General features: G+C 38.8%; 1 protein-coding gene across 1 annotated transcript in view; it reads left to right on the top strand.

The window, feature by feature from the left end:
• Positions 1-26,536, top strand: part of LOC125230402 (metabotropic glutamate receptor 6-like) — a 48,048-nt gene extending 21,512 nt beyond the window's left edge. The window contains exons 2-16 of the mRNA XM_048135541.1: positions 5,616-5,817; positions 14,121-14,263; positions 14,665-14,835; positions 15,879-16,023; positions 17,099-17,227; positions 18,047-18,169; positions 19,009-19,443; positions 19,655-19,788; positions 21,291-21,457; positions 21,681-21,839; positions 22,292-22,454; positions 22,555-22,768; positions 23,132-23,283; positions 24,877-25,066; positions 25,584-26,536. Coding sequence (XP_047991498.1) covers positions 5,616-5,817; positions 14,121-14,263; positions 14,665-14,835; positions 15,879-16,023; positions 17,099-17,227; positions 18,047-18,169; positions 19,009-19,443; positions 19,655-19,788; positions 21,291-21,457; positions 21,681-21,839; positions 22,292-22,454; positions 22,555-22,768; positions 23,132-23,283; positions 24,877-25,066; positions 25,584-25,798 — 2,742 coding nt within the window. The 3' untranslated portion in view covers positions 25,799-26,536. The remainder of the gene's footprint in view (positions 1-5,615; positions 5,818-14,120; positions 14,264-14,664; positions 14,836-15,878; positions 16,024-17,098; positions 17,228-18,046; positions 18,170-19,008; positions 19,444-19,654; positions 19,789-21,290; positions 21,458-21,680; positions 21,840-22,291; positions 22,455-22,554; positions 22,769-23,131; positions 23,284-24,876; positions 25,067-25,583) is intronic.
• Positions 26,537-26,803: the final 267 nt, after the last annotated feature.

Genomic DNA, 26,803 nt, shown 5'->3' with positions numbered 1-26,803 from the left:
AGCTTGCAGCTTTCGGACGTCACTTTTTGTAAGTTGAAGTTAACAAAAAACATACCTCGTTATGTGATATTTAGTTGCAACAATAAAAAAATGTTGAACACTCAAGGACCTGAGAAATATTTACTATCACAGGTAACAACTTAACAAAAAATCTGACACTCTCGGTCCCTAAATATACTCGTACAAATAGATGAACTTATTTCTTCTAAATATATAGTTCTGTGCTTTACAATTAATTTAGCTCAGCACAAAAAAAATCTTAAAATACATTTTTTTTTTAAATAATTAACTCTATAAAATTATTGTTAACAAATATCGCAAAGAAAATCAAAAGCTTATTTTACGTAAAGCCATACCACCGCAGGTGTAAGCGAAATGAGAAAACACCGGAGTAGACTTACGTAGACTATCGTACTGAAATTAAATTTTGCTTGTCCGAGCCACTTTGCTTTGAAGCGAAACGTGAAACAGGAACTCTGTTATGTGACCGAGTATGGAAGCCGTTAAAAACATTTTCGCTATAAAATATTGTAGGTAACTAATTTCCTCCGGGCAACGGGTAAACGACACGTTTTCATAATGTGTAATGGTCGTTCCGTTCGTATATTAAAATATGGATATGGCGGCATTATCGTTAATCTCATTGAAATTAACTTGATTTTACCTACACAGGATCCAAACAAAATGGGCCAGATATTCACAGCATGTAATTTAATTGCTAACAGTAGGTATGGTATGACGTGTGACGAATTATGTAAATAAGTATCAATTTTTTTCTCATTCTTTCAGTTGTTTTCTGTAAATATGTATAATATCACTTATACAGTTTTTTTAATGACACTGTTAATTGTGTGGATATTATTAAAGAACAGTTACCAATTCATTGCAAAATCAAAAACAAATTGGTTTTCTGCTACGCTCGCTAAGCTCGCGGTTCAGTACTGTCATCTTCCGCTTGCTCGGGTAGATATTTATTGGCAACTACGGCACAACTTTGCCCTCTCGTAAAACAAATAGCTATTTCACTGTTCAAGTTCAGAATATAATTATGATCTGCAATTACTTCAATATTAGCAAAGACATATGTAACTCTGTATAGACAGCTACAGTCTACGAAAAAAACGTTCCCTCAGAACCATATAGAAAAAGGTACGGTGGCCTAGATGGCTTCACACCTTTGGGGGACGCTCGGCTAGATGGCGCTAATATTAATATTTAACATTTTAACATATATCAAGCTAAGAATATGGGACAAATTGTCAAAACCAAAAACTGAGGTTTAAAAGTTTTAAGCTTGTGTCGAGAGATGGCACTGTGATTACATATTTTACTTTGACAGTTATGTAACTCGCTATAATACTTGATCCTCGTCGTCGTCACAACATGCGCGGTGTCTAGGCACGTAAGTAGGTTAAACTTTTGTCACCTAGTGAAATATAAAACCAACATGAGGAAAAAAATAACTGTTAAACATAAAACTAAATCAAATTCATTATTTGAACGTAAATTCTATTTGCCAGCTTTGGGTATCAAGTTTAAATTCGTATGAAATTATCTACTTTGCACTCTCTTGTGGACAAAATTCAATATCAAGCAAGAGACCTTTACCAGTTTGTTCGGTGAAAATGATACTCGTCTTGGCAGGGGCATTGCCGTGCCCCAGATTTAACTGTCGATCGTTCTTATTATAGAGGCATTTTCAAAATTTGGGACCCAAAATTAGCGTAAGTCGTTAACAAAAATTAACTCACTGTCAGTTTTGAGACGATAATTAAGCATGAAATTTCAATAAAAATATTTTTTTTATGTTAATTACATGAACATTAAGCGACATTCAGAACGCAAAAAAAGATAATTTTTAGACAGATTTTATGCTTAATTATCGTCACAAAACTGACAGCGAATTAATTTTTGTTAACGATTTACACTAATTTTGGATCCCAAATTTTGAAAAATGCCCATATTACCGATGCCATAGGTATAGGTACTAAGTATCCAATTCAGTTAGTATCATCTGAATTGAGCTTGTTACGAAAATAAAACTAGTTAGATTGAATAACATTGTTATGAACGGATTTGCATGGATCTGAATAGCTAACTCATCTTTATACTATACAAATGTGGAGCTAACTAAATCCTTATTTTATTCAGAATTTATTTATTTAATCGTATGGCAAATTTTATCTAGAAGCAATCATTGTGTAGCCTTGAGGTTGCTTAGCCAGGCAACCAGGTCCGGTGTCACGATGTTTAGATCTTCAGCAGGCCCGGGGCATGAGTGGAGAGCGCAGCGTTGGAAGATTTGTTCTGTGATCTGTTCTCCATTTTTTTTTTTATAAATGGGCTTACTCTTGACCACAGACTAGCCAAAGGCAAAGACGTGGCCTACGATGGAGTGAGCTCGCCCAGAAGATGCCTGTTCACTCTTGATTTGAAGGTTGCCGGGTTATATGAGCTCGGAAATATACCCATCTCCACATTCGCAAAGTTATGAAGCCGTCCAACCCCAATTACGTGTAGCTGATTTGCAGCGGCAATGACCGGTTCTCTGGCTATTCAAGCGACACCAGAATTAATATCTGTTCTCGTACTTAATTCTCGTTTTACTCTGGTTATTCTGAGTCTAATAATTAGAAATAAAACAACATAATCTTTTTAAATGAGATTTTAGATTAGGTATAATTTGGTGGTTTATAACTTAAATGCGATTGAGTACATTACGACTTACGAGAAGCAAAGCCCTTATTTATTATGTGCTTGAAATATAAAAAGATTGCTTTTACAGTTTTTGGCCATTTTTGATACTGTAAAATATTCCCGCACCACAAACCCCCAGGGTACGAAGACTAATGTACAGTCGCAAAGTTACGAGTAGTAACTAGTTGTAATTACTCCGTTGCCTTTTTCGTGTAAAGTCAACCAGGATAATTGCGTCTGGTCTCACAATATAATAGTACAAGCACAAGGACAGAAGGCTCACTCCTTTGTGTTTTTTTTTCACACTTGTGCGAGAAGTGGTTCATTATATGTCAGGTCGGAACTTCGGAGGACCATCTGTACTGAAAAACGTCGTACGATACACGTGCGAAAAGGAAATTCGCAACTTGTGTCGATTTAAAACAGTCCCTTAACGCACTTGTATCGTAATGTACTATTTTAGTACACATTATTATGCTTTATCACACTAGTGCGAGAAGTGGTATTTTGTGTGCATACCTATGTTAAGACTTCAAAGGGCCATTATTCTGAAAAATGTCGTACACGAATCCTCTGTTCACGAAAAGGAAATTCGTAACTTTTTAAATTATTATTATAAATTGGCTACAGACTACCCAAAGGCAAAGATGTGGCCTACGATGGAGTGACCTCGCCCAGAAGATGCCTGTTCACCCTAGATTTGAAGGTTGCCAGGTTATATGAGCTCGGAAATATAGGAAGGAATAAATTAAAACACGACCGACAACTTCCTTTTTTTCACACTTGTATTGTAACGTACTATCCCACCAAAAACATTCTGTAAAAAACTAGCCAAGTCTCGATGGAGCTGCTTGTTTATCTCTAAAAAGTAATGAAAATTAGACAAAGTCGTGCCAAGTCTAAAGTTCCTTACTGCGATTTCTTTATTATTATAAGTATAGTTAATGTTGTGTGACTTGGCCGTATCGCATATCGCTGACCGTCTTTATACACGGTGTTTCCGGTATCACTCAAAAGCTCAGACACCCCAACTGATTTTTATTTTTTTAAACGTATCTAGAATGTTCATTTTTTAATCTGATGATTATTATTTTTTTAAATTGAGTTTTAAATTTTCTGTGCAGCTCTACTCGGCTTTTAACTCTACACTCAATAAAATAATTGCTAGTTACCATCATAAACCTTCAAACTGTTTAATTGTGTACGTTACTGCAACGACATAAGGTTTACCAATAGACAGCTATGTCAATGTAAAGCACTTTAACCTGTGTCACAGTAAACTTCAAATTGGACTGGTGACTCAGTAAGCAAATTTAAACCTCAAAATTCAAAATGACAAGGTTGTAATTAGGTACGAGTTCAATTTGTTATGACTTATGATAAACTTTAAAATTAAACTGACGCACAACGTCTATCTCGTAGCGGAAAAAATAATCGTCCAAGTAACCAGCCAGTATTAATACCGTTAAATACTGAAAAAGGACGTCATGCTCCACGGCAGCGCCACCTTAGCTTTGCCGAACATAAACATATGGGAAAATATCTATATAAAGTCTATAAAATACTAGACTAGTTAAAAAAAATTCTATGTTTCTAGTTTCGTCGTGAGCTCTTATACATTGTGGCGCTGCTGTAGAGCATACTCCACAGCAGCGCCACACTAAAATATCAACTACTGTATGTGGTACAGCCACGTATATGGCTTCAAATAATTCTATAACAATTCTATATTAACCTAGCTTACAAAATCCCTACTTTTATTTTGCATATAGGAAAATACGATGCCACAAACCTTTTGTAAGAAATAATTATCGCAGCGCCTTATTGAAAATCTCGGCAATGGCACAAAAATATAGAAATAATTGTTATAGGCGTTGTAAACATGTTTGACGACCTGTCTGGCCTAGCGCGTCTACCTCTACTACCTCTCTGGTCCGGGGTTCGAATATATATAACAACGACATATATAATAGGTATACAAATACTTAAAAATATCGTGAGAAAAACCGGACTAATTCCAATAAAGCCTAGTTACCCTTCGAGTTGGAAGGTCAAATGGCAGTCGCTTTCGTAAAACTAGTGCCTACTCCAAATCTTGGAATTAGTTGTCAAAGCGAAACCCAGGCTCCAATGAGCCGTGGCAAAATGTCGTGATGACTTACATAATAGAAAACATTCATGACTCCGGAACAATATCTGTGCTCATCACACAAATAAATGCCCTTACCGGGATTCGAACCCCGGACCAGAGAGGTAGTAGAGGTAGACGCGCTAGGCCAGACCGGTCGTCAAACATGTTTACAACGCCTATAACAATTATTTCTATATTTTTGTGCCATTGCCGAGATTTTCAATAAGGCGCTGCGATAATTATTTCTTACAAAAGGTTTGTGGCATCGTATTTTCCTATATGCAAAATAAAAGTAGGGATTTTGTAAGCTAGGTTAATATAGAATTGTTATAGAATTATTTGAAGCCATATACGTGGCTGTACCACATACAGTAGTTGATATTTTAGTGTGGCGCTGCTGTGGAGTATGCTCTACAGCAGCGCCACAATGTATAAGAGCTCACGACGAAACTAGAAACATAGAATTTTTTTTAACTAGTCTAGAATTTTATAGACTTTATATAGATATTTTCCCATATGTTTATGTTCGGCAAAGCTAAGGTGGCGCTGCCGTGGAGCATGACGTGAAAAAGGTATACAACCTCTAACAATATGATATGCACAATGTTGTATTACAAATTTGTAGAATGGGCACGTAAAAAATAACTAATAATACAAATTAAAACAAAAAATATTACCCCCTTCAAGATATAGCTCAATCGATTCTACTCTCGATTCTGAACAAACAGTTTTCAGGTTTTTAGTGTTAAGTGAAACACGGTGTATATTAACATTCCTCTCTCCTCAGGTACACGGGCGTTCAGAAGGCGCGACCTGCGGGCCGGTGATGGCGCAAGGTGGAGTGCAGGCGTTAGAAGCCATGCTTTACGCCTTGGATTACGCCGCAGCGAACGCCATCGGCCCGCCTGGCGTCAAGATTGGCGCGCTCGTGCTTGACGATTGTGATAACGATACGTATGGGCTGGAGATGGCGTTAGACTTCATTAAAGGTTGGTTTTTAAATTATTATTCATGGCAACAAGCATGTACAATAGGCTAAGTTTCCTATACTTAAAATAAAATATTTTATGGAGTGCATGAAATAAAGCACCACATAATTAGAAGAAAATTTCGGACTGTGGTTATGTTTAAACATAATTTCTATTTAATAAGTCAAAGAGAAAGATATAAAGTAGTGTCGTCACTCCTCAGTATTTCATAGTAATTCCATATTAGCAAATCGTTTTGACAGTTTTTAAAAAGAAGCTGATTTGACTAGTAGGAAAATAGCCTATTGTACGGTCAGCATCAAAGATAGCCGCCTGGTGGGACGTTGTCATCACCGTTCATGGACATAAGAAACATCAGGAGAGTTACGTATGCATTGGCGACCTTTGAGAACCCTAAATACCTGCTTCTTGAACCCCATGTCATAGTGCAAGGGAAACACCTCAGAAGGTAGCTCATTCCACAGTTTGCTCGTTCTGGGCAAAAACGAGCGATCAAATAACGCTTCAGGAGGTAACGACCATTTTGTAACCGCTAAACAAAAAGATATGTACCTACGTATATTTCCTCGTAACGCCCACCACCATACAAAAATGTTGCTAGAGAATTTTGATCATTGTTGCATTTTAAATTAAGTTGAGTTTCATTTGTTCAAAAAATTTAGAGACAAAAGAAATGCTACTTTATTTATTCACATGAATGTTAAAATTCCTATGAACCAAAATGTACATCTCATTGCACATTGGGTGGCAAGAGGATATATAGAAAACATGATTAAACTTTGACATTCCTGTCCGCGAACTGTACAGATGCAGGTTCCTCAAAGGGGGTGGGATTATATTCCAGCAACGAGAGGCAGAAAACCGGAAGCTACCTCGGAAAGCGGCAGTCGCATGACGCGGCGTCAACAAATGGCTTGTGCACTCACGGCGTTCACGGAGTTTTACGCAAGATAGTTTATCGAAAAGATATCCAGGGGTTTTGAAGTTCAGCACACCAAAGAGCAAACACGCCAAATGAAGTTTACGCCGGTGTTGCATTTTAAGAATGTTATGACTATTCAGATACGGGGTTACATGAGCTCTCAAAGGAATGTAATGTTGAAGCAGAAGCGAGCACATGCATTTTGAACACGTTGAATGAGTCTTTTAGTTTTAGCAAGAAGCCTTGGCCCAAACACGACATCCACGTAATTGAATTTTGACAGTATAAGCGACTCAACCAATTGAATGCGCAGGGTTTCACATAAATATGGACGAATTTTGTACAACACCTTAAGTCTGTAGAAGCAATTTCTAATAGTCTCTGCAATGTGTTTCTCGTATCGTAATCCACAGTCCATAAGGAGACCTAGGTTGCGCGCTTCATACACTGTATCAACTGGTACATTCATCAGCATGACATTCTCCGTTTCAAGTTGTTTCATCCTCTAGTAGTGATGCTGACAGTACCTAACACTTAAAAAGTCGCAAGTTTATATAATTAGATGTCTGCTTTTGTAACATCACCTATAAAAAGATGTAAACGGAAACTGGAAATGGCTTGATGCTAGAGGTCGTCTTCAACTATTTTATGTTGAATATAAAGACTGTACACGATGGAATCCGGCCACGCAAGACATGGAATATTTTTTTCCCGAATCCACATTTTGAAGTAATGTTTGTACTTTTTTCTACTCGTCGACTGTAATCTGTCAATTAGGACACCACAGACTAAACTACAAGTGCTAACTTTTCAGTGTTGGATACTCTATGGCAGTTCCAACTCAACTATAATAATCTCATTATAGTTGACTTTTAGTTAACTGTAATAATTTTAAAAATAGAATTTCATACAATTTCTATACTAATTTGCGATACCTGGCAAATATTTCTGCATTTGAAACACATTTTTTTTTATCTGTCGCGTTATCGGCCAATCAGAGACGGTTATTACAAACAATTGGTTGCTAGGTAATTCGACGTTGATACAACGGTGAACGGTCCATTGATGATGAAGATGATGACTCGTAGATTCGAACAATAGTGATATACTTAATTAAGACACTGTACCTTACTATTAGGCCACTCAGCAAGCTTCGTGGCCTAAACATGTACTCGACTGAAAAGCTTTGTATTATATCACGATTGTATAAAATACTATTATTAACCAGTATATCTTAAACTATATTATAATAGTAGCTCTTCGTTGTAATGCATGAGTATGTGTGAGTTTTCGCCGAATATAGTCCATACTTAGTACATTTCATTTTTTGTCCAGCGTCCTATTTTTTCTTGATTTAAATTGTACACCTAAATAAACATTTGTTTTAAAGCCTGCTCAGAAATATATGATCATTGTCAGGAGGGCGCTGCTATTCTGATGTATGGGGTGATAGTTCAGTTAATTGAACAGAGCAACAGTCAAGAGTAGAGATGGGTAATGTTGGGTAAATACCGGGTAAATACCCGGTATTTACCCAAAGTACCCAGTAAAAACCCATAAATACCCGATTGGGTGGGTAAAAACTATTACGAATTAAATTTTAAATAAAATTATATTTCCTTCACTTATCTTTTCATCACGTAATATTTTATTATTAAATGGTTATTTTTGAAGCGAATGGTGATTTTCTAAGCGACACGAATGATATTTTTATTATAAAAACCACATAGGATGACTTCTATATGATTAGAAACTTAGTTTACACTAATATTATTGTAGTAATAGAAGACTATCTATTGAAAAATGTACAGAACAATCATAAAAAGTCGGATATCAAACAAAATACCGCTCATTAGACCACCTGGTATTAAAACAGCACTTATATTGTAAAAAAATTCTCTTCATCTTATCAAACAGCTGCGTTGAACCTCATGGTATTTAAAATTGACACCTATTGTTGTTGGATCGTCTACTTCTAGCATACCTAGCAGCCAATCAGAAGGCGGGTAGCTAGGATTCTCTTAACTTGCAAAAAAAAATCTCTAGCATCCCGCAAGAGAGGTCAGTTGCTATTTGTCATCTGACCTGCACACAACTACTTGCTCCCGTTTTACTTAATGTGTTACATCACGTCGTACTTCGACACTTGTTTTGTTTATGGACTTTGAAGTAGTTTTTCTCTGAATTAAGCTAACGTTATCTTTTGGACTTATATGGATATTTGCCACTTGCCAGTGAAATCGATCTTGGATCAGCGGTACAAGTAAGTAAAATTTTATTGTTTTTATCAAACCATGCGCCTATTTTTTACTGTATGGTTTTTTTCGTGATTCTTAATTTCTTGATTAGGTATGTTTCAATTACCTATAACATAAACAATTTCTTTATTTCATAAATTACATTTATTTTGTACTTACCTAATAAATAATCATTTAAACACTATCAACTGTTTGTTTTACTGTTCCTGTTCTATTCTACTTATTCGGCTTGTAGTCTAAGTCTTCTTTATTACACTATCATCTAACTTTGGCCAGCACCTGGAGACTAAATTTCAATTAAATAAGGATTCAGATAGTATTTTTACTTCATTTGAATCAAAGAATGTTATACGAAGTAAATCAAAGTAAAATAATAACGAAAACCTTAATTCAAATACGTTTTACATTCTAAAAAGTTTTTACCCACTCATTCGGGTGTAAAAGGGTAAATACGGGTGGATTGGGTAAAAACCCGGTAAATACCCGGTATTTACCCGCGGGTTTTTACCCACTACCCATCTCTAGTCAAGAGTGAACAGGCATCTTCTGGGCGAGCTCACTCCATCGTAGGCCACGTCTTTGCCTTTGGCTAGTCTGTGGTCAAGAGTAAGCCCATTTATAATTAAAAAAAATAAAAAATAAATTATGAAGAAAATAGTTGTAATAAAATTTTGCAACATGACGCGTAGTAATATTTCTGTCAAGGTACGTAGCCGAATGGCACAAACGTTCACGAAACGAAACGATAACTAAAAAAAAAAATATCTATCTCTAATTTTCTATCGCTCGTGCGTATTGGCGCGACAAAGCCAGACTACTTTTCGCGGCATTTCGTTTTCGTTTTGCGTCGCAGAAATGCCATTCGGCTACGGCACCTGGCTTTACTTTATATGTACCTATACTTTGCCACCGGCAATAATTTACACGGGAACAGTATTTTGGGATTAACCCCGAAATCACGAAACGGAAATTGGGTGGCACACATTTTGTGTACGTGAGAGTAAAGTATTATTTCGCTATTTCGGGGTTGGACCCAAAGCAAAACTTTATCGGTATGACATACATATTCATTTTGTAAATTACATTACATGTGACCAAAGAGAATCAAGTATACGTATAATAATAATCCATACTAATATTATAAATGGGAAAGTGTGTGTGTCTGTTTGTTTGTCCGTCTTTCACGGCAAAACGGAGCGACGAATTGACGTGATTTTTTAAGTGGAGATAATTGAAGGGATGGAGAGTGACATAGGCTACTTTTTGTCTCTTTCTAACGCGAGCGAAGCCGCGGGCAAGAGCTAGTAATAATATACGTTTATTTCAGGCCAAGGGCCCATAAGTTAATTACAGTAATTTTAAATTAAATTCAATAAATTAATTAAGTACAATAAAACATAGTATACTATTATACTATGAAATAAGGCCAAGCATTATTTGCCTCCATTTATTATAAACTAGCGACCCGCCCCGGCTTCGCACGGGTACTATACCTACATATAAACCTTCCTCTAGAATCACTCTATCTATTAAAAAAAACCGCATCATAATCCGTTGCGTAGTTTTAAAGATTTAAGCATACATAGGGACATAGGGACATAGGGACAAAGAAAGCGACTTTGTTTTATACTATGTAGTGATAGGGCAATCAAACCTATACACACACACTTTTACAGGAATAAAATAAAGTTCTAAATTCAAAAGCACAAACATTTGCCAGGGATCCAGGAGGATAGTATGGATAATTGTCGAAGTAAAATGAGTAGGTATAGATAACTAGCTTTTGCCCGCGGCTACGCTCGCTTTAAATTCGAAAATTGTGGAATGCTCCACAAAAAATCCACCCCCCATTTTAGGGAAGTGTGAGGTTAGTTAGAAAGAGACAAAAAGTAGCCTATGTCACTCTTCATCCCTTCAACTACCTCCATCTTAAAATATCACGTCAATTGCCGAGAAAGACGGACAAACAAACAGACACACACTTTCCCATTTATAAATATTAGTTTTTTTTTAAATTATGAATGGACTTACTCTTGACCACAGACTAGCCAAAGGCAAAGACGTGGCCTACGGTGGAGTGAGCTCGGCCAGAAGATGCCTGTTCACCCTTGATTTGAAGGTTGCCGGGTTATATGAGCTCGGAAATATAGTAGAGTATGGATGATTGTCGAAGTAAAATGAGTAGGTAGTCATAGTGCACAGACTGCTATCTCTCGACACAGGCACTACTAGGTACTTGTACTATTATATATTTATTTATTTATTTATTTATTTAAACTTTATTGCACAAATTATCAATAAAAAGTACAAATGGCGGACTTAACGCCTTAAGGCATTCTCTACCAGTCAACCATTGGGCAAAACAGAGATAGTTAGTTTGGTGCACAATATTAGAGCCTGTATGAGATTGTAATGATTAAATACAAGTCGATACCTACTATTATAAAATAAACATACACAAATACAATAAATAAACAAATACAATAAATATATTCTGTGACACAGGATTAAAACCTTTGAACCTCACTTTCACTGTCAGTTTTGACGATTTGGCCCCTATCGTTACCTTGATGTGTGTTATTATTGACAAATGGGTACTAATATTAGCGCCACCTATCCGAGAATCAACCAAAGCTGCGACGCCATCATCCTCCTTCCGTTATCCCGATATTTTCCACGTCTCATGGGAGCCTGGGGTCCGCTTTGACAACTAACCCCAAGATTTAGCAAAGGCACTAGTTTTACGAAAGCGACTGCTATCTGACCTTGCAACCCGAAGGGTAGATAACTAGGCCTTATTGGGATTAGTCCGGTTTTCTCACGATGTTTTCCTTCACCAAAAGCGACTGGCAAATATCAAATTTTCCGCACATAATTTCCGAATAAGTCATTGGTACGAGCCGGGATTCGAACTCGCGACTTCCGAATTGAAAGTTGCACGCTCTTGCGGCGCCATATCGATAAATGTTTCTTTATAGTTCCAAGGTACTTTTTTACTTAGACTTTATTTCTTTTTTACGAAGTCAAATAAAATCTTCATTTCCACTAGCAGCCACAAAAGAACGTGTTACCACATAAACATGTGTATTTCTTTACGATACACCTGCTGCTACTTCGACCAAACTTTGCAAACGTTTCTCATATGCAAAAGAGATCGCTTACTCATAATACTCTAGAGACTAAGTTACAGACTAAGTTACAGTGCAAGCCTTACGTACAAAGTGGATTTGTGATACACTAGAGGCTTTTCTAGAATTTTCTCCTTATTTTAACTTTATCGTTTACTTTGCTACCTGTGGATTGAACCTTTCACACAATGAATACATTATTGTGTACATTTACACGATTATTACACATAATTGTTTTTAAATTGGGACTTAATCGGGTATGACTACATATTAAACTGACTTCCAACGTTTCAGGGACGGCGTAGTTCCCGTGGTCTCGGAGAAAACTGGCTTGAAATGACATCAACACCTTCTGATAGCCGCGCTAGTTTCTCGAACTACCCGCACTTGGTTTTGATTATCAACTTGGTTTTGAAATCAAAACTCACGCGGCTGTCAGAAGGTGTCGATGTCATTTTAAGCCAGTCTTCTCCGGACCACGGGTACAACGCCGTCCCTGAAACGTTGGACCGAAATACGTAATCCAACATTCGCAAGTAGCTTTCACCAGAACCCCAAAGGCGGCGGTTTTTTTTTTCTTAAAAATTATTATGGTTATGCTTTATTTTTTACTGAGCGTTATGGTCAACTCATGATAGACCTTAGAGGTTAGAAGCTAATAAGCGACTCCAATATGCATTAAATGTTGTAGCCGCTTAACATATAGATAAATACATACTTATATACATAGAAAACATCCATGACTCAGGAACAAATATCTGTGCTCATCACACAAATAAATGCCCTTACCGGGATTCGAACCCAGGACCGCGGCTTAGCAGGCCGCAAGCAAGCAAGTTAATATTAAATTAATTACAAGTGTATTTATCTTGATGTTTGCATGGCTTGTGAACGAAAATCGTTCAGTCGGTATAGCCTTTCTTTTTGAAAACGAAAAGCTTAATGTATCTGTCACTTTTCCATATTAGTGCGACAGTGACAGATAGGTTTCGACCCCCGCGGGCGTGAGCGATAAGCCTTTTTATCCAGGGGACTCAGTGCAATTAATATAATCTCAGTATAATTCGGACCTGAGGTAAACTGTAACCACAGGTGATGATGGAAGTAAATGTAGAATTTTTGAAATAAAACTTCCAATCGGACTTCTAACTGACAGCGCGTAACACTCAGTCAGTGTTACGTAACGTAACTTACGTTGCGTGAAATGCCGCTCACTCAGCGCGTAACATTCTGTCAGTGTCGTTGCGCTGAACGCGACTCACTCATTCCATTCATTCACTTATTCATTTAGTCTGTGACAGAACAGTGGAATGGTTGGTTGGAATACGTGTGTTTTATACAGGGTGTTTCAATGAACTTAATACAAAATAAGTGATTCCGGCTCTATTAACGACGAAGAATATAATGCACGTATCCGGGTCTTAAAATTCTACGTAATTGTATTTTGCTAATTTTCTAACTAAATAAATAAATCCAATTCTTGAAATGTGGTCACTCATTGGGAGTCAGTTATCAAGGTGTTGATTATTGTGACAGGTAACATGTCAGAATGCATTTTATTCATAAAATGTCAGTCTAGATAACCAAAAAGGTGAGTTTATACTACAAAACTAGGTTCGAACTATTTTCTCTTAACAACCTAGGAAGGGTAACCATGTTGTGACCAAAATAACAGGATTTAGGAAAACTATTAATGATTATTAACTAGTTCAAGAACACGCGACCTAACATAGTGTTTTAGCAATAGTAAAACGAGTTTGAAAAACATGTTTTGTATTACGTTCATTGAAACATTATTTAGATCGAATGCAAAATGAGTTTATGTTTGTTTCTCAATTATTTGAGCGAATAGGAATATAAACTATTTAAAACATTAAAAAGATGGACGTAACTAAAACGCGATGGTCACTTGACAAAATATTTTTGAGGTTATATTATGAAGTTTCACTTCTTTCACTCGGAGGGACTCCAAGAACTATTTTTTTTTTGTTACAGGCTCAATTAGTAACATAGAGGAGGAGTACGCGTGCGCAACGCGTGGTGTTCAGAGGCAAATCATTTCCGGTGTCGTGGGCGCCGCCTCGAGCGTCACTTCCGTTCAAGTTGCCAACTTGCTACGATTGTTCAAGATCCCCCAGGTACCAGACTTTACAAAGACCGTTTATTATACACCGTGTGTTTATTAACTTCGGCATATAGTTAAGTCCATTATAGGAATGGCGTAGCATAGAATGGCATAGTTAGTTTTCTTTAATTCTTTTTTTTTTTTTTTTACTAAAAAACCCCGTACACCTGTGATAGATGTGAATCAATTGCTGTTGAGAAACGGGCTTTACAATTAACTCTACTAAATAAGTAATTTTGTAGTTAGATTACCAATATAGAATGCCTTCACAAACAAATATTCTTTAGGACTTTAAAATATATATTTTAAATTGTGGATTGACTGGGTTGTTGCCTTCATTCCTGTCCTAAAAATATTAAGAAGGTCAAAAACTTCTGATCTACTTCACGTAATGAATAAAGATCTCATTCACAGGTCTCCTACTTCTCAACATCACCAGAGCTGTCAAACAAAGCCCGTTTCGAGTATTTCACCCGCACGATACCTTCAGATCTGCACCAAGTGAGAGCGATGGTCGAAATCGTCAAGAAGTTCGGATGGCGATACGTGTCCATCATCTATGAGGAGTCTAACTATGGAATTAAGGTGAATCCATACGTGTTACAATTGGGAAAGTGTCTGTTTGTTTGTCCGTCTTTCACGGCAAAACGGAGCGACAAATTGACGTGATTTTTCAAGTGGAGTTAGTTGAAGGGATGGAGAGTGACATAGGCTACTCTTTGTCATTTTCTAACCCCCCACTACCCTAAAATGACGTTTATATGGAGCATTCCGCGATTTTCGAACTTAACGCGAGCGAAGCCGTGGGTAACAGCTAGTTTAGCATAGTGATGAAACATTTTAGATATTTCGTTCAGTTACAAAATTTCCTGTATTGCGTTATCTCCAAACAAATTATTCTATTAATGCTTAATCTGTAAGAAAATTGTTGAGATTTCTGGTAGGAATAACTTTTAATAAACTGGGATTAACTTCTTATGGAAGTATTCAGACTAAAAACATTCTTGTTGTGGTTATATCGGTCTAAAATTGACGATTTTAAGTTTTCATCGGACCGCTTAACAACGGACATTATAAATTCATCATTTATGACTTTTAGATATCCGGTCCATGTTATATCTGGAGCAAATATTTAACTAATATTTTCAAATCACGCCTTAATAGTCAGATAAGACCGTTGTTCAGGCAGCTAAACTTCATACATCTGATTAAAATTCTGCAAGATGCGAGACCGGTAAAACAATCAACTATCTAGTTTGAATAGTTTGTTTTCAACCAGCTAGGTTTCAGTTAAAAGCCTCGCGAGGGAAGCACATTCATTTTTCATTGCTGTAACCGCGTTAAGCCATAGAAAGCCAGCGAGAATTGTGTTTTGTTGGCTGTCATCCAGAACAATTGCTTAGAGGGTAGCTAGTTACTACAGGGCCGTATATTCTCGAATGGTATATATAGATATAGATAATCAGTGTTAGACTATTATAATTAGAGAGCGGATTTCAGGTAGCGATTTAAATATTAATATGGATATGACTCGCATTATTTATAATATAATATTTTTCGCACTACATCTGATGTAACTGAACTTTAACACCAAACAACAGTAAAAATATTGGTTGCATTGGTTACAGGCATTTGAAGAACTAGAGACGCTTCTAGCTCGCAACGATATCTGTATAGCTGTGAAAGAAAGACTAGTAAAGGATTCTGGCGAAGCCACCGCCAGCGCTTACGATGTAATAGTTGCGCGTCTGCTTTCACGACCCCGGGCGAGAGGTAATCGGACTGTTTAAATATTATCTTTCACGACGCGACGAGGGTGTATTTTATGTAGTCGTATTTATAATTTACTTGCTGATTTAATCATGATAGCTATCTGCTTACAAAAGGGGCCATTTTTTTTTCAAAGTTGTCCAATGTCCACCCCACCTTTTTGTAACATAGGTATTTATAACGCGATTCATAATCAGAATCGCGAGGTTTTCGATCCTGATAGGAGAAAAAAAATGTCCCAATATTTTCATACATTTTTCAAACCCATTCCGTTACCGCCATACGAAATGTATGAAAAAATGGTAACGGAATGGGAAAAAATCTTAGGACACTTTTTTTCTCCTATTAGGATTGAAATAGCTCGCAATTCTGACTGGAAATTACATAAAAATATCCAAATCCAAAAAAAGTGGGGTGGACAACTGAAAAAAATGGCCCAAAGATAGGATTTTACAAATATAATTATGTTATTTAAAGTAAAACTTTTAAATTAAATGTTTCGTGTAACGTGTGTCCGCGGCCGATTGTAAAAGTAAGCTGATCATGTTTTTAATTTCTAAATCTAAGCATATAACTAAAATACTAGTATGTACAATCTTAAACAATTAAAATATAAAAATTAAAACTAAAGTACCTTAAAAATTTAAATAAAACTAAATTAAATTATATACAATATAATCTAAGCATATCATAAAGTTATTCGTTATCTCGTACCTTGAGTGAACGAAGCCTCGCGTAGCCCGTATTTCTAGGCAGTTTACAGAACCATACCTCCGCAGAACCATATCCTGATTTTACAATCGGCCACAAACATTATCACGTGAATGTAAGCCCCAAATGGGGCATTCCACGAAAATGTCGCTCACAATATACAATTCTTCTACTACTTCTAAAGACGCTAAGAAAGCGAAGTTGTGTCTGACAACCTTTCATGACTTGGTTAACCAATTGACAGTAGTTTCTCGAGATTTACGGATTTGATTGAAATAGCTGCCAAACAAGGCAAAAGCATGTCGTAAGCGACTTTCTTGTGGAATGCCCCCAATATCGATGGGTAACCTCATTCTTCTATGTACAGGAGTGATAGTGTTCGGATCAGACCAAGAAGTGGCGGGTGTGATGCAGGCAGTAGTCCGGGCAGGTGCTGAGGGGACGTTCGGCTGGGTCGGCTCAGATGGTTGGTCGGCGCGAGCTCTGGTCGCCACAGGCAAGTATCAAAGGCTTACCTTCTTTATTGCCAGGTCAGGACGGAGAGTATTTTGGTCAGACCAGGAAGTAGCGGGTGTGATCCAGGCAGTAGTCCAAGCAGGTGCTGAGGTGACGTTCGGCTGGCTCGGCTCAGTTGGTTGGTCGGCGCGAGCTCTCGTCGCCACAGGTATCAGTCATTTGTTATGTGTCTGAAGGCTACTCCTGAGAGAATATTTGAGTTAGGCAGTGGCCGGGCAGGTGCTGAAAGAACGTTTGACTGGTTCGGCTCGAGCTTTGGTCGCCACAGGCAAGTATCAAAGGCTTAGCTTCTATATTTCAAGTTCAGGATGGATAGTATTCGGATCAGATCAGGAAGTGGCAGGAGTGATGCAGGCAGTGGCCGGGCAAGGTGGACGTTTGGCTGGGTCTTTGGGCTCTTGTAGTCACAACATTGCATAAAATTTATAAAAAAATCAATCATTTATTTAAAAAAAATCATCTTATACTCGTACTTCTTCTGTAGCAAACAAGCATGCGGCCCGCTTGATAGTAAGCAGACAATATCGATGGAGAACGCCTGCGATTTCAGACGTATTACAAGCGCATTGCTGACCTAAAAACTTTGAGCTCTGACAAATCTGCTATTTTTTTTAATGTTTACATACTCAACTTTACTTAAGTATTAATTTTGCCAGGTACTGGCGCAGTCGGTAGGGTTTACAACCAAAATAATTATTGAATTAACTAAAACTTTGTAAATGTCACAAGAGTTAAATTGACACTGGAATTATAGGGAAGCGAAAGGAAGATAATAACTTTTTAATTATCTGTGTCGCAGGTCGCGAACGCGCGGTCGAAGGGACAATCTCCGTGCAGCCACTGGCGAGACCGGTTGAAGGTTTTCGAGAGTACTTCCTCAACCTGACCGTGCACAACAACAAACGGAATCCCTGGTTTGTAGGTAAACTGCATCTGTACTGCCCTATGTGTCTTATAAATACCATGCTTCGCGCTCATTTGTAATTGTAATATCACGCCTGCTTGCTTAGGTACTTGCTTGGCTGACGTGATGAACCAAACTCGTCTTTGCCTTCTGCACATGATCATGCTGCCTTGAGTGGTACCACGCCAGCTTTAACGCAGAGTTTCAAATATTAAAGTAACAATGGTACTAACAAAGTCACGCGTTTGGCATAAACAGAGGTCAATAGAGGAACGTTTGTGCATTCGGCTACGCATACTGGTCTTTAAAAGAAAGACATGTCACAATTGAACGCTTCATTTTAACACCAAATGGCAAGATTGATTACATTAAACATTTACTTAATGAATAATAACAGTGTGTTAAATACCAAATGAAAAATTACGAAAGTATGAGTTCTAATAGTTGCAATTTCTGTGTTAAATAAGGTAGGCTAGATGAACTCCAGATAGAAGTTATTAGATAGCAAAGCGTTAAAGAAAACTGCAACTTGCATTTCAACTTTTACCCTGAGAAACTTGGTAACTTCTCCTTAGTTTTATGAGTTAGACATTCTTGCAAGACTCCAGAATTCCAATAAAAACTTTCATGATTTATGTTCTCGCCACAGTTTCAAAAACTTTAAAGATAAATTTTCTATATTTTGAAATCGTGAGACTGAAATTTATTATGATGAAGCTAACGTAAGCAACAATGTTTTTAAATGAGTTATGTAACCTACCCTACTTCTTCTTCTTTTCGTGTCGCGAATTCGTGTTCATAATGTGCCTAACTACTTTAGACCTACACCTCACTTCTATTTATACTTCTTTTTACAGAATTCTGGGAAGAACAGTTCCAATGCCTCTGGGACGGTCCAGGAGCTGCCCGAACCCCATACAACACCCACACTCGTCGTTGTACAGGAAAAGAACAACTGTCGAACGAAAATACAGAACTAGAAGCACAACTCCAGTTTGTAGCGGATGCAGTACTGGCTTTCGCTCATGCTTTACGAGATATGCATGAGGTTGAATGCGGAGGTGCTCCAGGGTTGTGCCCGGCTATGAAACCTCCTCAAGGACCTCTCCTTCTACGATACTTGAGGAATGTACGGTTTACTGGGTTAAGCCGCGAAGAGTTTCACTTTGATAGCAATGGCGATGGCCCTGCAAGATACAATATCATGCACTTCAAGCAGGTAGAGCCGGGAGTCTTTCGATGGCTACGAGTTGGGCGATACCTGGATGGAGAACTTGAAATAGATGTAGATGGTAGGTTATTTTAAATTACATTTTTTATGAACGATTGACGTAGCATATATTGATACTTGAATACTATGTAAAAGAGATCGCAGTCCTAGCGGTGCCATGAATCCTCTTCGGCAATGCGGAAGCCCCTTCATCTATCTTGTCTTTACAGAACATAATTCATACTTATTGCTAAGTTTCAGAACGTATCAAACGTATTGCATATTGTTTGCAGAAATCCAGTTCAAACTGGAGTCACCTCGGCCTCCTGAGTCCGTATGCAGCGCGGAGTGCGAACTCGGGCAGGCTAAGCAATACGTCGAGGGAGAGAGCTGTTGTTGGCACTGCTTCAATTGCACGCAGTACGAGGTAAACATTCAAGTTGGCCTCACGACGGCCTCCTGCGTCCGTGAGCGTTGTAGTAGCTGACGATGACCAAGCAGTACGGCGAGGGAAAAAACTGTTTTTGGCACTATTTGAACTGCACTCAGTACGAGGTAAACATTTAGTTGGACTCCGTAGGCCTCCTGAGTCAGTATGCAGTGCGGAGTGCGAGCTAGGGCAGGCCAAGCAATACGTCGAGGGAGAGAGAGCTGTTGTTGGCACTGCTTCAATTACACACAGTACGAAGTTGGACTCGCATCGGCCTCTTGAGTCCGTGAGCTGACGCTGACAAAAGAGGTGTACGTCGAGAGCGACAGCCGCTTTTTATGTTTTGACCTTTTCATTGATTCAAACGATATTTACAGATGCTTAATATTGTAAACGGTACTTGATCGCTTATAACTAACTTTTTAAAAACTAACCTCCGACGTTTCAAGGACGGTGTTATGCCCGTGATCTCGGGGTTTAGGAGTCTCGGAGATGGTGTCGAAGGCTAGTCATAAAAACTTAGTTATATGCGATTTGAGTCCCGTTTAAGTGGGGCGCTATTATTTCTAAAAAGAACTTCTTTAGCAACATAATATTATATTTTTAAACACCTAGAATATGATTTACTGCTGCTTGTTAAATGAAGTGTTCTGAAAAGAGAAAATTAGAAATGATTGCCGATAAATTAAAACAGGACACGCGTTTTGGCTAACGATTTCTCAGGCAGAAATTTACAGTTAGCAAAATTACCTTATTCACAGCTTTACGCCACAACAATTCATTAAAACGCCATCTATAACCGATTTTACTAACTAACAAAACTTGACCAAAATGCCATCTGGCGTTAAATAGTTAAACTTTGCCCCTACTACTCCTTCCGTTGGAATTCAAGTACGCTGTGGTTGACTGTGGGAAACTGTCTATTAAGAATTTGTAGCATTTATCAACAGAGGGCGCTATTAAGAGCCTTGAGAAAACAATTAACATGTTATTTATTCAGTCTCTCAGTTGAATAAATAATATTTTTACCAAAACAAATATCCTGCTGAAATAAATTGTTTTTCCCCTCACTAGCTCGGAAACACGTGTTTTGTCCTACCATACCAGCGGGTAAAAACGCATTTTATCCAGTAGTGGATAAAGTAATTTGACCATGAATAAAGTCAAATTAACTGCTTTAAAATTGATAAAAGTAGGTGAATCTAGTAATAAAGATGATTCACCACCTGTGGAACTACTGGAAGCAGTGATAAACGCATTTTTTGCGTTGTAGTTTCCTCGCTATAGTGAGGGGAAAAGTTTTGTGTTACATGCACTCGGGTGCAAAATACATTTAATGTACTTTACTTCTCGTGTGTTAAAAAACTCGCAAGTTCAGGATTCTATTCTCGAACCTTCAACTATAGATTCCTTTCACTTGCTCGTTTTTCAATTCCACACTCGGCGTTAAAATACAACTTTGCCCCCTTGTATAACAAATAACTATTGTCACTCTTCAGATCCGCGCTCCAGAGTCAGAGACCGCCTGCCGCGAGTGCCCACGTGGCACGCTACCTGACGAGACACGCACGCACTGCGCGCTTCTTCCAGCAGACTACCTTCGCCCAGCCTCCCCCGCAGCACGGGGCGCTATGGCATTCTCCGCCTTGGGGATATTGTTCACTGTGTACGTATTCACACATATTATGCTAGCATCTTCTGCGTGTATCCACTACCAGGTAGCAGCAGCATAAAAAAAATCTGGTTTCTGGACGTCTGCAACTCAAGGAGTGTCACATGCGCGTTGCCAACCCATTAGAAACTTGACTCCTCTTTGCTGTGATTTTCAGTTCCATCTCTGAATGTTTGAATATCATCCAGTTTTATTCTGACGATAACTGTGATTACAGGTTTGTGATCGGCGTATGGATATGGCGCGGAGACACCCCTGTGGTCCGCGCAAGCGGGCGTGAGCTGAGCTATGTGCTCCTCGGTGGTATCCTAATGTGCTACCTCGTCACGTTTGCACTAGTTGTGCGGCCTACGGATGCGTTATGCGCTGTGCAACGGTAAGAATTTTTTGAGCGGAGCTATGGAGTTTCATGGAAAGGGAAAATTCCCACCTCCAGCAAGACTCCAATCTGCGACCTTGGGCTTTGCCGGAGCCATAGCTCTTACCAACTAAGCCACGGAGGCCTGCTGGATGAGTGCAAAATTTATCCATGCCTTTCCTCAATTCTTGAACGCCTTACGGCTCAGCCACGACATTGGTCTAAGCGCGACAGCGGTGAGCGGCGGCCATACATTGCAGCGAGACCCAGCGATGGGACTTTTCATTCGCACGTATGGCTTCCGCTCACCGCTGGCGCACTTCAGACCAATGTCGTGGCTAGGCCGTTAGGGTGCCAGGGGTGTGAATATTCCCATTTTCCTTCAATTTTCTGCATGATGAAAAACAAAATCTGGTATAGTTAAATTTAGAAGATGACATATTCCACATCCAATAAAAATTTTCTTACAGTTTCGGCACCGGGTTGTGTTTTACAATAGTCTACGCGGCACTGCTAACAAAGACCAATCGAATCGCGCGCATATTTGCGGCGGGTGAGCGATCAGCGCGACGCCCTGCTTTCATATCACCACGCTCACAGCTTGGCGTGTGTGCGTTACTTGTGGGGGTTCAAGTAAGTTTTTCAGCTAGTTCTCTTAAACTTTCATGACAATTGATTGTCTTTTGTCACCAAAGCCACCTATTTCTCTTAATACCTATACTTCTTTCATCAGGTTGTCATAGTGGGAGTTTGGCAAGCGGCAGCACCCGCGCGGGCAGTCAGACATTTGCCCTCACGCGAGACAGCCGTTCTTGTCTGTGATGCATACGTCGATGCGTCATATACACTAGCATTCAGCTACCCCGCGGCACTCATCGCTACTTGTACAGTCTACGCTGTGCTGACGCGGAAGATCCCTGAAGCTTTCAATGAAAGCAAGCATATCGGTAAGATTAATGATGTTGTAAATCACTCCAATCTACTTTTGTAATCTCCTCGATAAGCAATTAATAAATATTTTTATTAAAAGTCACATCACTGAGATTCCTTAATAAAGAGAGAGAGAGAGAGAGAGAGGTCATCATGCACGCATGATGTAGATGTAGATGTAGTGTAGGGACGCCTGGCCGGAGACAGGCGGGCTGTCGATCACATGATGCGTTCATTCACCCCAATGCCCCGGAGTGGGAGCTGCAGGTTACTGTCACGGCTGCCCTCCCACACTTCTCTCCTCAAATCTTCTCGTTTTCCTACATAACTGAAGGACATCTTCACGCATGATGTAACCATGCCCTAATATTCTTTTGCAGGTTTCACGATGTATACAACCTGTGTGATCTGGCTCGCCTTCGTGCCACTTTATTTCGGCACGGCGAGCCACGTGGCGCTGCGAGTCACAACCATAGCTGTCACCATCTCTCTTAGTGCGTCTGTCACGCTTGCCTGTCTGTTTGCTCCTAAGGTAAGGCCTTCATTGTTTCTGACATTCCATTCGAGGTCAAGACTTGGTAGTTTTTGTGAAGATATAGATACGTTAGTCCGGTGAGTCACGTGAGTTGGGCCTGCAAATATGGTTAAAACAAGCACCCCCGTCTCATAGATCTCTCTACTATATCCATGATGACCATGACGTTCTCCGATCTTTTTGACTCTGATATGAGTCTATGCACCTTCTGTACTGGTAGATTTTGATTTTTTAAATTGTTTAAATTTCGTTGTTAAAAAAGGAACCCTGGTGATCATAAATATCTTATATTTTACATGGGCATTTCTCAGGAGGCGCGTTTTTACGTGTCCGGGGCAAAAATGTCAGAACGGACTGTTCTAAAAATCTGATTTAATTTAGGCATAATCTTTAGCCTCTGTTCTATTTGGTACACTACAAAATTATTCATTTATCATTTGTATAGTATAAGTAATAAAATATTAAATGCGAAAAATGACCTTCGGTGGTCGTGTCCCGCACCCAGAATTTGCAAAACAAAAAATCATAACTCAAGATGGAGTTGTTTATTGCAGTTGTTTTAGATATTCACGCATAAGGTATTAGTTAACCTATCATATTTTCTATATATAAATAATATGTTAGCTAAACTCATCGAGTAAAGACAAATTTACGATGTGTCCCGGGCTAGTGACTGATTTCGGTGTAATTTTTTAAACATGACAGTACTCATACAAATTAATAAATCAGGGACACAGTGGCACAAATATAGTATGTTTAAAATATGTTTTAACCATTTAGTGTAGAGGAGATGAAGTACCGTTTTATAAAGGGGACTTTTTAAAGGTTTCTCAGTCATTCGGTGGGTTTGGTCTCATGTTTTTTAAGATTCGGTGGTTCAATTTACTCCCACAGTTTTAGGGCATTTGTCGTTATGTAAGGTACTAATAAATCCTTGAAAGAATGTTATTTCGTCATTATGACATCTCCTCTCTGTCATGCATGCTATTGGAGTTATCTCCAAAAAAGTGATACAATTTGATATCAGTGGTGTTGATTTCCGTGGTTTCGGTGGATTTTTTGACCACCGATATCAAAAAAAGTGACCACCGACTTCTATTGCCACGTTGTAAAGTGGTTTATTGTGCATTTTTTTCTAACATTTGATACTTAAATAGTAGGATATACTTTGTAAAAACATAAAACTATATTTGTAAGCAAATTAATCCATACTATGAGTACAAAATTCATTAGGTACTCGATAATGACTAGTATATTAATATGTTAAATTTAGTAAAATTGCGCGATTATGAGCCTTTTTACATGACCTGTCATCGAATTAAAATGAAAAACATCAATATATTAATTATTAAGTTATATATAAAGTTGAAATATGGAATAATGTGTAAAAAAATGATTTCGGTGGGGACAATTGATTACAGTGCCCATACATAATTTCGGTGATTTTAAAAACCGAACGTCATGGATGCTGATACGCAATAATGTGTTATCCCACATGAAAATTGCAATAAGATGTCAACTCAAAAATTTGACGATTATAAAGTTATATGATGAGGCAAAAATAACAAAAACACCAACGAATCGTTACAGGTGTACATAATCCTGTTCCGACCGGAACGCAATGTCCGAGCTTGCCTAATGCCGGGACGCTGGCGGGCGGCTGGCGGCGGAGCGGCTGGTGGCGCCGTTTGTGCAGCCCTAGTTGGTGCCGCCGCACCGCTGCCTCCACGAGCACCGTTGACAGCTACTCCATCTACTGATCGCTCCACACTGAACGACGGTATGTTATACCTCTGCCACACTATGCTTCTCGCGCTGGCCCTCACGCTGCTCCTCGTGCTGCCGCGATGTTGCCTTCTTCGACTACACACTGCCCGACTCGCGCGATTATCGCACTAGGTTGTTGCCGTCCCTTTGACTCGCGCCAAAAAACTGACAAAATAGGGAGCGATGGGCATGACGAGGAGCATGACGAGCGACATTACGAGTAGCGCGGCCACACTATGCCTCTGCCTGCTTCCCTCGCTACTTCCCACGCCGATCGTGGAGTGTGTGGCAGAGGTATTAGATTAAAGACAACTACTGGGTTTGCCTGATGCCGGGCCACTAGGGCACGGTTGGGGTGAATGAAACCTTAGTAACTGTACAGTTGATTCTTGCACACTTAGGTCTTTTTTCTAAAATCGTTTGTAAAATCTCTTTGAGCGTACTAGATAATCATTTCCTTCTTTATCTTCGCTTTATTTTTTTTTACTTGATAATATTTACTTAATAATTTAATTCTTTTCACATTACAGATCGCACACCAAGCTCGTGTCTAGACCGGCAAGTGCAGACGGATCCGTCAGAGTTCCCCTCCCCCGCCGCGCCGGCCGCACCCCCCGCGGCCGCCGAGCTGCAGCTCGACGCCCGCGCACTGCGGGGCGGGCTGCCCCCCTTCCCCCTCCAGGAGCCGCCCGTGCCGAACGGCCCGTGCGCGCCCGCGCCCGCGCTCGCAGAGAAACGGTTATAGCACAAGGCAAAGATCCAAGTGCGCTCGAGACGTATTCCAGTGCTCGTGTGACGTCAGATAACCTTAGGTACTTTCTTACACTATACTTTCTAGGGGTAAAAGGTAATGTTGTATACGCGTCTCAGAACCGAGATATCAAAAAATTCCCGGTAATAAGATAATGAATAATAGTTGAGGTACGCTAGGACACGGATGGGACGGGCCGAACTAATGTGAAAATATGAAAAGAGCTAAGTGATAACTGATAAGTGTTAACCCGTAAATAACGTGACACATTCTGTAGAAATTAACACATCAATCCGCCCGTTATCATCCCGTTCTAACATGTATTTTAATGATCTATTAACAGAAATACCATACCTAAGTTAGTTTTATGAATATAGGTTTCGTTTTTCATTTGTTGGACTTTTGTTCTTTAAAAACAATATAAATTATATTATTTTATTGTTTTTGTTAAATTATGACAAAGTTAGTTTTTAAAATGCTCATTACTTGCTCAAAAAACTATAGATATCGATTGTTGGATTAAATTCACGTAAAAAATTGTGCCCTAAAATAGTAAGATAGTCAATAAATCCTTGATCTATAGAATCTGATCTAGCAATACTTTTGGTCTAGTCTGTTGATCTCTCTATTCTGAAAACGAAATCCTGTGTACTGTGTACCTAATTGTAAATACAAGTAGATAACTTATTGCCGATATAAAGCTATATAAATGTTATTAAATTATGGTTTGTTCTTAATTACGAAGTATGTTAAATGAGAACTATGTTTGCATGATAGACTAATTCTCACGCCCGGACCACTGTCGTGTTAGGGTGCCTTTCTACGAGAGATGCGCGGGTTTGATATCCACCAATCGTATTCATTGTTCTACAAAGCATATCGCTTAGTGCTAGTGGGAACGGGTTCGACTAAGCTGATTGGTGGATACATAGCGCATTTCTGGTGGAAAGGCACTATTAAAGTGCCAAAGTCAAATTTGTTATTGTTTTGTTGATTAAG

The sequence above is a fragment of the Leguminivora glycinivorella genome, chromosome 10 (assembly GCF_023078275.1).
Source record: "Leguminivora glycinivorella isolate SPB_JAAS2020 chromosome 10, LegGlyc_1.1, whole genome shotgun sequence".
Classification (NCBI taxonomy): Eukaryota; Metazoa; Arthropoda; class Insecta; order Lepidoptera; family Tortricidae; genus Leguminivora; species Leguminivora glycinivorella.
The sequence above is the reverse complement of the archived record's forward strand: the minus strand, read 5'-3'. Positions and strand labels throughout refer to the sequence as shown.